Source organism: Talpa europaea (genome assembly GCF_964194135.1).
Source record: "Talpa europaea genome assembly, chromosome: 9".
In the NCBI taxonomy this organism is placed as follows: Eukaryota; Metazoa; Chordata; class Mammalia; order Eulipotyphla; family Talpidae; genus Talpa; species Talpa europaea.
The window spans coordinates 9,883,167-9,897,751 of record NC_140076.1 but is presented as its reverse complement, the minus strand read 5'-3'; the positions used below and the strand labels follow the sequence as shown (position 1 = coordinate 9,897,751).

Sequence of the window (14,585 nt, the reverse complement as noted above, 5' to 3'; positions counted from 1 at the left end):
TGCTATGAAGGAAGCCGAGACCTTCTGCACTATGGGGTCTGGTCCCCCAGAGGAGAGGGAAGAGAGTCTGAGGGTGTGTACGTGTGTGTGAACACAGGAAGCACTAACATGGGTGAAGCAACAATGGGCACACACATGAATGTTCACACTTGCTCAGGCACATCTGCACACATCTGTGAGCAGTGTGCACCTGTGTGAGCAGGATAGTGGAAATGCCTGTGCACATACAGTAACAGTGTACAGGTGAGTTCCACCTGGGCAGGTACGTGGCCATTTACATACATTCTGTGTGCAGGCTCAACCCCTGGGCCTGTGTGGACAGGTGTTCTGTTTCCGCCTTGCTAATCCTGCCTGCAGCAGAAATCAGCCCTTTCCGAGTGATTTGACTGGCAAATCACCCTCGGCCCTTGATGCACCCCCAAAGCCAATCCAACCCCCAGGGACCTCCAGAATCCAGAGGTGAGAGGAAGATGGAAAGGAAGGTGACTAAGAAGTGTGAGCCCTGGCCTACCACTATCACCAAAGGGTCCTCTAACACTTTGCCTGCCTCTCCAAAGTTGGGGGCTTCTGCTAGGGCAGGTGGCTGGAGCCAGATGATGGCAGCGACCCTAAGCCACAGGAGGTCAGGCTGCTCTATGGTGCAAATGACCTGGATTAAAATCCTGCACTTGCTGGATTTTAGTGTGGGTCTGGGCAAAGCACCACACCTCTCCAAGCCTCGGCTTCCTTGTCTGTAAATGGGGATAAGAGCTTGGAGATTGCATTAGGGATGAATTATAACATGCATATAAAGTGGTCCCCAGCACGATGCCTGGCACACGGTGAGTGCAACAGAGCAATCCCTAGGCTTGGAGCTTAGCAAGCAGATGTCAGTTTTGATGGGGCAAGAAGGAAAGGAACAGCAAGCAGGCCCTCCTGCTCACACAGCTTCGGTAAGTCACTGCCTCTGCAGGCCTGTTTCCTTGTCTGTAGACTGGGAGAGCCCATTCTAGCCTCAAGGGCTTCCTCAAGGGCTCTTACCAGGGTCAAATGAAATAATGTGCTTTAAAATGCTGGGCATAGAGGGCTCAGGGCATGGCCCCTGAGACCCCAAAGGATGTGTAAATGCCCTGGGGCCTTTTGAAGTGTCTGGACGCTATGCCTTTCAGCTTCACAGGCTCCAGAGCCTGAGCTGAGCCTCTGGGTGCCATCCCTGGGCTCACACAGCCTCCAGGCTCCCAGCTGGGGAGGCAGCAGTGGTGGCAGTGGCCAGTTTGCCCTGTCCCTTACTCTGGGTGGGAAGGATCTCCGCTCTCTGGCCTGGGGGGGCCCTGCAGCTCTATTTCTACTACTTGGAGCCAGTCACCTGGGTTGCAGGGCCCTCCCCAGGAGGAAGCCTCATACTCAGAGTGAAAATAAGGACTAGAGGCGCTGACATTCACAGCGCTCACTCTGTCGGCCTGTGTTACGCCCACTGTGCGTCATCTCATTTGATTTTCACAAGTCTATGGGGCTGCCTGAGCCATTACCCCCAATTTACAGATGACAAAACTGAGGCCCTGCCCTGAGAAGTTGCATAAGGCGGTAGATCCCATGGCTCATGAATTGTGGAGCCGGGATTCAAAGCCTGGGGTCTGATGCCAGCTCCTCAGCATCCCCCAAGCTCCCCCAGCAAGTGTCCTATGGAATAGCCCCTTGCAGGAGATACTATACACCCCAAATCCTGCTCTGGCCCCATCTGTTTCAGGGTGTGTTGGTGGCTTGTCTGATGGTCAAATCGGGTGACCTTTCCGGAGTCACGGGGGGGCTCTGCCTTATTCCACGTCATGCCAAGCTCTGATGCTGGCCTTTCTGGCTCTTCCTGGTCAGACTGATGAACCGTCTGGCTCGGAATAAAATAAGGACAGTGAAGTAAGATTTCTGACCTACTAAGTGCTGTGTGCTAGGCAGCCACAATCTCATTTAAATCTTCCAACAGGCCCATTTTGGGTCTGATTGTCCCCATTTTACAAAGGCGGAAACTGAGGCTCAGCAAAACTGCTGGCCCAGAGTCCCACACAGCACGCGAGGTGGAGAGTTTGTCCTGCTGGGCCTCCTCCTCTTCAGCCTCACTCAGTTATCGGCCGTGGCCCAGCACTTGGGCATGTGGGGGCAGGAGACACCAAGAAGCCAAACTTTACTGACAGCCCAGCAACTTCAAGGGCACCCGCGGCCCTGTGTCTGCGTCTCCCGGGGTCGAGCTGGGGGCGGCTGAGGGCAGGGCTGTGACATTCCTCATTACAGCCTCTGTCATCGGCCCTCCCTGTCCCTCTGTCTCTCCGTGTCTCTCCTCCTCTGCCTCGTGCCTGAGCCTGGGCTCTAAACATCTCAAATTAGATTAATCGGGAGTTGGCAGGAGATGTGGCGGCGATGCCAACTAGTAAACAAATCTCAGCCGTCACTGTCTCGTCAGCCGGCGGCCCCAGAGGAGGACCCTTCTAGACACAAATTCTTATTAGACTTGTCAGATCTATTAAAATTCTTTTCACACTTCTGCGTTCTATCAGCCCCATCATTAGTCCAGCCCTGGCCTCTGGGAACACCAGGGCCATATTAATCTGCCGTGTGCCCCGTCCCTCGCCCCCTGCCCCAGCCCCTCCAGGGAAGGGAGAGACGGACAGATGGATGGACGCTGGCTAGGAGCAGCGAAGGAGAGTGTCCTCGGGAAGACCAGCGGTGCCGGGAGAGGTGTGGACTCTGCTGCGTAGGGCCGTGCCCCACGTGGGCACTCCAGGCACACCCCAAAGTGAGCCTCGAGGGGGCAGACCTGCAGGCGGTATCTGTGCAGCTAGGGGGGTCTTGAACAGCTGCTTCTCTGGGGTCCTAGTTCCTTGTCTGATGAGGATGACTGTGCACTGCACAGGGTGGTCATGAGGATGGGAGACCAGACCGTAGTAGGTGCTCAATAAACAGCTGTTTTCCTTTGGCTCTACACACACCTGCATTTTTACACGTTGAAGCTGTGTATACACACACGTGAGCAATGCCGCAGTGAGGTAAGTGTGGCGAGTGTGTGTCCATGCGTCGTGTCATGAAGATGAGCCCACACATGGTGCGTCTGGGGCGCAACAATAGTGACAGAGCTTTGTGTTGGCCAAACAAGAACTAGGTTTGACGTCTGGGTATCTGGATCCCTCATTCACTTACTGTGTCCTTGGGGAGTTTCTCACCTTCTAGGCCTTGGCTTTTATTTCTGTAACCTGGGGACAGTTAACACCTACCTTGCTTGGGCTTTCGAGAATCACATAAAATGAGAACATGAGTCGTGCTCAGCCCCTGGCCAGCTAGATCCTGCAAGGGACAGATGAGAGCAGATGGCTGGTGGGCCTGGGCACACTCGGGCGCTCAGGACATCCCACTATTGGATGTGGGCCACGCAGCCCTGTCATGGGTGTGTTCAGTTGTCCGTGGACGTGGGGCAGGCGATCGGTGGGCAAAGGATGAGTCCCCGGGTATCCCAGAATGTCAAAGGTAAGGGGGGGTGATATAGTGGAAAAACCTTAAGGCAACTGAGTGGAACCCCTGGGGTCCCATTTCACAGATGGCAAAACTGAGGCTCAGGAGGCAGGTGGCTTCTGGCATATCCAGGCCCAACCCTGAAGCCTTGGTGGGGTGGGTGGGGTGGGGTGTGGGTCTGGGCTGGAGAATGTGGCCCAGAGGAGCTCTGAGCTACCCCTGGAGGAGCCAGGGGGGCAGGGTGCTGTTGGGGGGGAGGAAGGAGAGGCTGGAGGGGCGGGGGGGGGGTGAGGAGGAAGTCATCCTGGCCAGCTTCCCCAAGCAAACGGGGAACAAACACTCCTTTCTCGCCTCCTGGCTCTTTCCCTTTTGATCCCCCCTCCCCTGCCACCCCGTGCTGACTTTGGGGTTAATTTTATTTCCGAATTGGGCAGGCGCCCCTGGAGTGGGGCGCGGGGCTCCGGGTGTGACTAACGCCTGCCCCGGGCCGGGCTGCTGCCGGCCTCGGAGCTGCTCTAAATGCTTTATCAAGAGCATGTGTGTCCCGCTCCATGCACAGCAGCAGGGCAGGGGCAGGGGTTCACCTGGGCGCCTCTGGAAACACTCCTGTCTGGGCACATGTGTGTCCATCTCTCCAACATGCACACGGTGTGTACCCCACACACGCTCGCTCCCACGCACACATTCAGTTACATGCCCCGACATCAATGTGTGTGCAAGATGCACCACACCCAGGTATGCACAGTCACATCTGCGCACTCGTATTTGCACACTGCACCCAGCCTTCAAGCTCACATGCACACTACCCAACACACTCAAACAGATGTACATACTGAACACAGATGTTTACACATAGAACATAGAGCCATCCACATCTGTATACACACATCTGTACAAGTGCACACATGCTTATATACATGTCCACAAGGATGTCAAACATACCTTCTCTCACACACACGCGCACACACACACACACACACCTGAATGCACAGTTACATGTGTGTACAGCCACATGTACTCACACGGCCTAAGGTACGCACATGCATGTTTACACACAAATCTCTATGTCCATCATGGTCCCCCTCTACGCTCATTTAAACTCATGTGTGTTAACAGCCACACACACACCCACGCTTACCCCTCACACATTCACACGTACACACACAAGGAAGCGTGCACTGACATGCGTGGGCTGAAATGCACAACACAGATGGGAAATCACATGCACCCGTGTACACACGTGTGAACGTGCACACACACGGGGAGAGGTCATGGTGCAGCTGGGAGGGGGAGGCCAGCACAGCTGGCCCTCATTTAGCTGTGGCGGCCAAGGCCGTGTGAGGAGGAGAGGGCTGGTGTGGGGCAGGAAGCCGGGGTCAGCGGGCCAGGCCAGGGCACAGCGGCGGAGGACGCCCTCGGGGTGGGCGGTCTCGCCCTCTCGCCACACGCCCTTCTGATTAGTTTGACACCAGCAGGTGAGGCCTCTGCTGGGAGGTGGGGCGGGCGGGGACCCAGTGACCTCGGCTCCTTGGGCTTTGCAGTCCCAGCTGCTCTGCTGCTTGTCCCGGCCGCAGGCGGAGGCTGTGGGCTGGTCTGCCTTTGCAGCCTGTGCTATGCCGGCCTGCGGGGCCACCTCCAGGCAAGAGGCCGTCGGGGTGGCTGCTAGGGTGGGATCCGAGACAAGTCAGAGACTGGGGAGACCAAGGAGAGAGCTCAAAATAACAGCATTCCCCAGAGCCAGAGGCATGGCCAGCACGCAGGGCCTAGACCGCCCCAGAGGCTGCGCGTGGTTCTAGGGCACGTGGAAGGGGGTGGCCACCGAGGAGCTGGGTTTCACATTCCCATTTCATTACATCTAATTCAAATTTAAAACTTAAATTTGATTTCTTTTAGTGGTTGGGAAACTTTTCGGTATATTTGGAACATCTTGGATGTGTCCATCTACTTCCTCGGTTATACATTTTATGAGCTTTAAATGCGTATCAAGTCTTTCCAGTGGACTCTTGGTGTCTGAATTAAAAGGGGCTGGATTTCAAAGACGTGGCATGACAAAAAGAACGTGTGTTCATTTTAAAAGATTGTGCTAAAATCTCACTCATCATTTTATCGGGGTTACCTGTTGACACGGTCACATTCCAGGGACAGTGTGTGAATAGCGTGTGTCGGTAGATAGAAGGCCACGGGTTTTGTCTTGTGCTTTAAAATGTGGCTCCGAGGAAGCTGCAATGACGTTTGGGGCTGTATTCTATTTCTATGGGACAGCAGCGGGCGTGCGGCTCAGGATCAACCTAGACCCCCGTTCCTTTGGTCTGCGCCTCAATTTCCTCATCTGTGCAATAGGCACCTCCACCTAACACCACCTCAAAACTTGCAGATAAGCAGCAGGCCCTTGGGTGGGGGTGGGAGAGGGTGGGCAGCCCGGGCGCTGGGCACTCACTCTGGCCGTACTGGCCGTACTGGTAGCCAGCCACGGGGTCCACGCTGTAGCCGGTGGTGCTGTAGGTGGGCGGGCAGTAGGACTGGGAGGTGGGCAGGCTGTCTCCCGGCTTGATGGAGTCAGCCCGCTGGCTGCAGCTGGCCGAGATGGAGGTGGCAGAGTCCAGGCCGCCGTGTAGCGGGGAAATGGAGAAGTCGGCCTGTGGCTGTGGTGGCACGGCACTGGGGTTGCTCAGAATACTCATCACCTGCAGGGAAAGACCGTCCGTGCCGCTGAGCAGCAGGCGTGGGGCGCACGGTATGGACCCCAAAGACACCAGTGCTGCAGTGACCCTGCCAGACTGGCACTGGGCAGGCCTTTGCTGGAGCTCTCCCTTGATGTTCCTGAGGCATCCAGAGCCTCAGTTTACCTGGCTAGTTTTGCCCTTGTGGGTAGGGGCTTAGTTAGTGGTTGCTCCTGATTAAGTCCCAACCCATGGAGTCTCCCTCCACTGAGAATTCTCGGCCCAAGACAGGGCCTTGTTCACCTTTCTATCCCCAGGCCTGGCTCTAAGGGGCACCCATGCCTGTCTGCTGAATGAATGAACGCACACGTGCATGAAGGAACTAGCTAGTGATGTCTCCCCAGACCAGGCTTTGCCCATGTCAGGGAATGGCGCCCCCTCCATCACACTGGGATGCCTCCACCTCCCAACACAAGGGTGCATGCAGGACTCTGGAGTTGCCTGGCTTCAACCCCCACCCCCCATGTCCACCCTTGCTAGGCCTGCTAAACTCCTGGATTCTCTGGACTTTGAACTTCTGCCCCTACAACACCAATGGACATGGCTGATGCCTCCCTATAGCCTCAGGACACCTTTCTTTATTCTGACGGCTCTGGATGTCTCTGACTATCACCTTCTTCCCTGCTTGGCCTGGTTCCGCAAACAGGAACTTGCCAACTCAGACTAACAGAGTGAGGTTTATCTCCAGAGACTCAACTTAAAGAACTGGTATTGGTTCTCTAGTATGTTCACTTATTCAATCAACAAACATGCACGGATGGTGACGAGGGTTGCAGGTCTCAGACCAGGCTCTGGGGCTTCAGAAGAAGAGAGACCATGGTTCCTGACTTTGATAGGAGGAGTGTGTGTCTGCTGGGGACGGCAACTGGCAACCACCAAGATATGGAGCGATGATGTGCACAGTAACACAGCTCAGGGGGCCGTGGGAGCCCAGAGGAGGGCACCCAGTCAGTCTGGTGGGCCAGCCACCCAGGAAAGAATGGGGACAGGCAATGCAGGCAGCAGGCGTTGCCATTGTAAGGCTGGAAGGGCCCGGGACCCTGATCACCTCACGGTAACAGCACCCATAGGGGAAGGGTCCGCAGTACTAGGTGGGGACATCCTTACTGATTATCACCCAGAACCAAGTAAAGAATCACAACGCAACCCAGGCTGCACACATGGTCCAGCTCCAGCTTCCCTGCCTGCTTCTGGGAGAGGAGCAGACTCTGGGCATCTGAGTGACAATCTGGTTGTTGAAGTTTTTTACCTTCCCACTTTTGACCTGTCCCTGACATGGGCACCAGGCATGGCCGGGGTCAAGGGCATGGGTGCAGAACCCTCAAGCCAGGGACAGACACTGAGCCTGCCCCCCACTTACTAGCGGAGCAGTTCCAGGGACCCTTAGCTTCTCTAGCACCCGCAGTCCTCAGGCAGAGTGGGCAGCTGGGAGCAGGCTCTGACCTGGCCTGGCACATGATAGGCACCGAGGATGCAGGGGATCCAGCCCCTTTAACACCCCAAGGAATGCATGTGTCTCTCCCATGCCAGAGCCTGCAGAGAGGCGTGGGCTATAACTAATATGCCCACTTCTCCGTTGAAGGAACAGAGTCCCACGGAGGCCTGTGGCTTCCCCAGAGCTCAGAGTCAATGAGAGACCCATTCAGAGTCCTGGCCTGACCCTGCTCACCTGATCATGTCTAGACTGACTCTCACAGGTGGGTGTCAGGCACGTGGCCCCGTTAGAAGTCTCATTTTGGGTACAGGCAATGGTTCATCCCCTGGGCAGGATCGAGTGGGGTGGGGTCTCTCCCTGACTCCTCCCACAGTGCTCCCCACTCATTCCCCTTTGCTCTGAGGTCATCCCTCCTCTGTCTTCTTACCCACCCAGCCCCTTCCAGAGCCAGGGTGCCAGGCCTGCCAAGGCCGGCCTTTCTCTCCACTGCAGCCGAATAGTTCTTAGAGTGCTACTGTGAGCCAGGCTGAAGGGCTGGACTGGGAGCTCCTGGAGAGCAGATGGGAACTGTATTTCATACATCTTTGCAGCCCTAGTGCCTTCCTCAAGTCTGCTACATATCATGAGCCTAGAGCCTGTGAAATTCCTGCCAACTCACTTACTGAGCACCCACTAAGCAGCAGGCACTGAGCTGGGCACTGAGGATACAGCAATAAGCATCAGCAACTCCACATGCATGTCCTCAGTCTAATCAAGAAGGCTGACAACAAACACAAAAATGATGTAGTTTGATCCTCATAAGTGTTATGGAGGGAAAATAATGGAGGTATGTGGCACAGGCAGTCAAGATGTCCCCAAAGACGTGATATCCAGCAATAGCAAAAAGAACCAGTGATGGGAAGAGCAGATGAGCTTTCCAGGAGAGGAATCAGCAAGTGCAAAGGCCCTGAGATGGGGACATGCCCCGCAGGCTTAAGAAACAGCAAGAAGGTCCTTGTTGAGGGTCAAGTCCCAGGAGCTGCCAGCGCTCCTGGAATCCTCTGTCAGAGGGGGCTTCTGTGGGGCTCAGGGGTCCTTGAAACCTGGGCCATCCAGACTGCTCAGAAACAGCTCAGGCGCAGGGAGCTTTCCTGTAATGGGCTTTGGTCAATGGATTTGCCCTGGAACATCAAATCAAATCCACATCTGGGATAGGTGCGCATGGGGTATGCGTGGCCTCCGCTCAGTCTCCCCAGGTCCCTGCAGGCCTGCGGATCAAAGGGTTCCAGTTCATCCAGCCCCTATCTCCAGGCATCGTGCTTCCAAGCAAATGGGGCAGGGCCCAGTGACAAGAGATGGGAAGGGAGAACATGGCCTCCTCAAGCAACTAGGCTATTATCACCCCCGTTCTGCAGGTGGGAAAACTGAGGCACAGGGGACTGATGGGGGCATCGGAGATGACACAGTCATAAGCAGCACAGCTGACGTTTGAACCCTGTCCCCGGAGGCTGGCTGTGTTCCCGCCCGACAATAGGTTCGGTGGGGGAGAAGCCCTTAGCAATCCTGGCCCCAGAATCTAAGTGGCCCTCGGGCCCCTGGGAGCCCCTCTCTGCCCGCGGAAGCAGGAAGCTCTGGCCCATGGCTGGGGGCCCAGCTGAGGTCTGGGGCCTGCAAACTTTTGAACTTGAGGAAGTCCTGGTCTGATGCGGTAATCCACCCCCCTCAAGAATGCTAGGGCCTCTCCCCCGGTGGGTTTTACTTTTTTCCCGGTGACCTTGCTTTCACTAATGTATTACTTCTTGGTACGTTACCGTTACTAACTCAAAATCAATACCGACCTCCACATCTGTAAGGTTTTATCTGAAGGCAAATCTCGGGCTGTCCGTCAGGCTGAGTGACAGCCATCCCTTCCTCTCCCTCCCCCACCCACCGCGGGCCCCCGCCCGCCCCCAGCCCCTTCCTCTCCCTCTGCTCTAAATCAGTCCCAGCCTCCACCAGACTAAATCAATAAGGGGCGGCCTCACCCCCTTCCGCCGCTGGGGAGAGGCTTGCAGGTTGGGGGGGGGGGGTGGGGGCCGAGGTAGCCCAGTGCCAGTCCCCCCCTTCCACATCCTCTGCTGGGCACCCCCTCCCTGGGGACGTGCCTGCTCGCTCCCCTACTTTAAAAGAAGGGGATGGGAAAAATGTAATTAATTCCCTCCGTTCCTGAGCTGGCCCTGAGGGCCTGGGACCGAGGAGGCTGAGCTGGGAGATCTGCACCCTCTGTGATAACCAAACGTGGCTTTGGGAGCGAGGCTGCAATTAGAAGGGGCGATCACCATCTTCGGGGCTCTGTGGCAGGGCTGGGGTGTGTGGGGGCAGAGGCAGGACGAGAGAGGAACGGAGGGGCAGGGGGCCCAGACCGGTGAGTCAGGACGAAGGGCCTGGACAGGGGAGGCGGCTGCCATGAGGCCAAGGACTGCCCGGCTCAGCGGGCAGCTCAGGGAGCCCTGCTGGGTCCTCTCGATCCCCTGTGGCAGTGGGACAGAGGGGCAGCAGAGTAGCCAAGGGCACCTGGACAGCCAGGGGCCAGGACGTCTGCAGCCCATGTGCGCTCTGCTGCTGACCCCGCGCAGTTCCTCTAGCCTTCTGGGCCTTAGTTTCCTCTTCGGTATAGCGGGAGGGACAATGATGGGGCTCCCTAGCGGCGCAGTCAGGCTGAAGGAGTGAGTGCATGGGGGTGCCCCACAGTGCCCGCACATCCGTGTCCTTGGTGCTGCAAGAGCCCACCCCTTTCCCCACCCCCTGCACCTGGAGAAGAAGGGACTGGCTGAGGGAGAGAAGATGGCTCGAGGACAGCATCAGGGAGATTCTCCCTACTAAGGTCGTGTCTCTTCCGCCTCTTCTTCCCACGGGGCCTGGGCACACAGTGGGTGCTTTCTGAACAGAGAACCGCTCTGCCTCCCCTCTCTCCCCCCAGAAGCGGGAGCCTGCCTTCTGACAGGGAGTCAGGGGACAAGTCACCCCCATTCTGGCCTGAACATCCCCTTCTGTAGAGAAGGGGACGGCATCAGACATGAGGCCCCACGGTGAATCGGTGACTCTCCATTCCTGCCCGTCGAGGCCCAGATTCACACTCCTGCACGCACACGCTGCACGGAGCAGCAGGCTCTCACCTCCACGGCACAGACGCAAAGCGCCTCTGGGCCCGATCGCCAAATAGCTCTTCATGAAAACCCAGGAAGGCGTCATGAAAGTCACACGCCCACACCTGCTCATCAGATACACTTTCTTGCGCACACATCCAACCGCACAGGGACCCCTGGAAGCCTCTTGGAGGCGGCGGCATGTTCAGGACGGGGAGACAGGCTGCAGGAGGGGCAGGGGGGGCACCGGGGGAGTGACCCCCGCAGTGGTGCAGACAGCAGGGCCAGAGCCCAGGCCACTGCTCCGGCCCTAGACTGGGTCTGGCTCCCTAGACCACCCGCTTCGGTGCACAGAGCTTCTGTGTTCAAGCCTCAAAACCGACTCCAGCCCTGGCCTCTTTTCTTAGTCATCCACCCCTTGACTTCCACAGGGGCAGAGGACAGGTATGGGGGGCAGCCAGTCCCACCGTGGGGAACACAGGCAGGTGCACAGGAACAGAATGCAATGTTTGTCTGAACGGCCTGAAATCTGTCTCCAAGGACCAAGAACTGTCCAGGCTGGGGGTGGTCAGTGGCAGCCCAGGGCGTGGCTTGCCTGGCCCCTAAGGACCTGGGCCTGGAGTCCATCTCAATGTTAAGATGGACCTCCCGGGGGCAGGCTGGGGCTGGGGGGAAGGGGTGGGCTTGCTTCCCTCAGTCTTCATGACCCCACCTTGGCTGCCCACTGGCATCAATGGGGGAGTCTTTTTAAATGTTGTGCAACCACCCACCCTCTAGGGATTCCAATCAATTGCTGTGAGGGTATCGGCCTCGGGACCTTCAAAAGCTCATTCCCTGGTTAATTCTAATGGGCGGCCAAAATTGAGAACCACTGCCTTCCAAGCCTCGCTATTACTGCCACGCCCGCAAAATGCAAGCACACACCCGCACTCACACGGGGGAAGACTTGGGCGGGCCCCCAGAACACTCCCAGGTGATGGAGCCCGGACAGGCCTCCTCACCGCTCACGCAAGCCCCCACATGCCTCCCTCCACCTCCCTCAGCCCCCCACGGACACTCACACACATCCCACAAGCACACCCTGCCCGTCCTGTCCCCAGCGCCACACTGAGATTAGTGCAAGCGAGAAATCACCCACCCAGGCAGGGAGCACCCCTCCCCCTCCCCTGCTCCCGCTCAGTGCTGCGCTAAGAGGATCTTGGGCCCCCTCCCCTCTCCCTGCCCCCTGTGGACAGCGGTAATGGGCTTCGGGTGCTGACTTTGAGCTTCCAAACAAGATTTCCTGCGGGTCTCCCTGTCCCTGCCCCCCCCTTCGCCTTCCATCTCTCTGCTTATGGCCCTCACTCCATCTCCACCCCACATCTCCTGCAGCAGCCACCCCCCCTCAGCCAGGAGAGCCGGTGCCAGCCATCCCCTCCCTCCCCAACCTCCGAGCCTGCTCCCCACCCAGCCTCGCCCCGCCTCAGCTCTCCAAGCTGGCTGCTGCCTTCCTCTTGCACAAACGCCGCATCTTACAGTCTCCAGAGCATTTCCCTTTAACCTCAAGACCCTCAGTTACCCCATTTTTCAGGTGAGGAAACTGAGAAGGTTCAGAGGCTCACCCAGAACCCCCTTATGGGATGAGTGGCAGCGCTAGGCCAAGAACCCTTGATCTCCGAGCTCTGACCCAAGACCCTTGCCTGCACCTGGCCTCGGCCTTCATCTGCCATGGTGGTTCCGGTCACGCGTGTGTGAGCATGTCTATCAAATGTGTGTGGAGGTGGAGTACACGGGTATGATGCGCACATGACAGTGTTGTGTGTGATGTGAATTCTGTGTGTACGTGTAAATTGTGTGTGTAAGTCTGCCTGTGCATTGTGTGTTCAAGTATCGTGTGTGTGGCTGCAGCACATGTGTATGGGCACATGCTCTTTGTCCCTCTAGTTGGCCTCACCAACCTCGGCAGCTCCCGGGGCACTTGGTAAACACCTGGTCGCTGGCTGCCATCTCTGACCAGGAGGGGGACTCCCCGCCTTCAACTTCCACCTGGTTACCTCTTCCTTCCTTGTGGGAGTTCCACATACCAGACCCCCAAAGACTCTAGAACCAGGCTCTGTTGGATTGGAGAGGGAAGCAGGGAGATTATTTTCTGTAGAGAAGGGTTCAGCTAAGATTTTGGTAGGAGGCTCCTAGTGTGTGGAGGGAGAAACCCCCAGGTTAAGCCAAAAAGGACTGGGAAGTCTCGGGCCTGAGCCTTTACCCGTAGAAATCTTTCAACCCTACTGCCTTCTGGGCACAGACAGACCCTAACCTTGGAATTGGCCAGGAACTGCTGGGGCAGACTCGGTGTGCTAGTCCTACTGCCTGACACATAGTGGGTGTCCACCAAACATTTGTCGAGTGACTTCAAGAGCAAATGAATGAGTTAATTTATCCCCAGCACAGGGCCCAGCACAGAACGAGCTGAATGAAAATCTGGGGAGCAGTCTTGTGGCACACGCACAGCACACGCCCTCTGCCCCAGGGGTCCCTGCAGGCTTCGCTCCAGCTTATCTGAAAGCAGGGAGACAGAATGACTTCCCAGTCATTGTCCAAAAGTTCAAGTGTCTATCTCAACGTCAGCTTCCAAATATCTGGAAACATCTAGAAACATCTGGAAATACTGGAGGGGAGTTGGTTTTGGCCCCCCTCCCTGGGCAGGTCCTGCCTTGGCCCCAGTCTGAAGGTGTCCTCGCCAGGATGGGTCCAAGGGCTCCTGGCCCCTGGTGGGTGCCAGCGCCAGCAGAGTGCGGTGGGATTCGGAGACCATCTCTGATGGCGCGATAATGGCGGACGGGGGATTAGAGCGACTGCTCAGAGCAGCAGCGGGGTTGGAGAAGGAAGGGGCCGATCGCCGGGAAAGATATGACTATTTAAAGATAATGATTGCATAAATTTAATTAGCACACTTTCACGCGGCAAATGGCCGTTTTGTAATTAATGTATCTGGCCTTACTAAGCATGAAAGATCCCATCTCCTCCCCCTTCCCTCCCGCTCCCAGCTCCTCTGAGCCCTAATGAAAGACAGAGAGCAAGTGACAGAAACAGTTTGTCAGTGGCTCCAGGTGTCAGCGCCCTAATTGGCTGAGCCAGGGAGGGAGGGGGGTTGGGAGGGCTGAGGGGGGAGGGAGGGGGTCCTCCCTCCCGGGAGGCGGGGGATGGGGGGTGCTGGTGTGGGGGAGGGCTCCCCCTGGTAATTGCCAGAGATGAGGACGCAGATTGACCATGGCAGGGAGTGAGCTGTGGCAAGGAGGCCTCGTTAGTACCTGGGCAGACAAGCTGGCACACATCACAATGTGTTAAGGACTCGTGGCCTTGATAGCTCCGGCCTCGCTTGCCCTCTCCAAGGAACAAATCCCTCCAGGGGGATGAATGAGTGAACGAGCCTCAGCTTTCCCTTCTGTAAAATGGTACTGGTTATCGGGTGACTCCCACGGGAAAATGACGAGAACCTTCCATTATTAAGCACCTACTATGGGCCAAGCACCTGCTGTGCACAGGCAGCACCACCATGGCTGTCAGGACTCAGGGTTGTCATCCTTGTGAAGCTGGGAGGCACGGGCCCACCCATGGCACCTGCCGTGATGACAGCTGTGGGGGCGGCTGGTGGCATCACTGTCGGGGGGCCACAGTGTCAGAGCTTGGATTGATGCTTTCAGATAAGATCAAAAAGGGCCACCATCATGTCTTACAGGCAATGAAACTTGGGCGTTGGCTGTCCTCGGTTACAACTCAGGAAACTGAGGCTCCAGGAAGCTAAGTAATCGGCCCAAGTCTGCACAACTGGCAGGTGGTGGGCTGGGGTCTGAGCTCAGAACATGAGAGACCAAAGTG

At 56.9% G+C, this 14,585-nt stretch overlaps 1 protein-coding gene across 2 annotated transcripts in view; it reads right to left on the bottom strand.

The window, feature by feature from the left end:
- Positions 1–14,585, bottom strand: part of PAX7 (paired box 7) — a gene marked incomplete at its 3' end in the record, with an annotated part of 91,521 nt that overhangs the window by 817 nt on the left and 76,119 nt on the right. For both annotated transcript variants that reach the window (XM_084242719.1, XM_084242720.1), the window contains exon 8: positions 5,912–6,158. In XM_084242719.1, the coding sequence (XP_084098845.1) occupies positions 5,912–6,158 (247 nt within the window). The remainder of the gene's footprint in view (positions 1–5,911; positions 6,159–14,585) is intronic.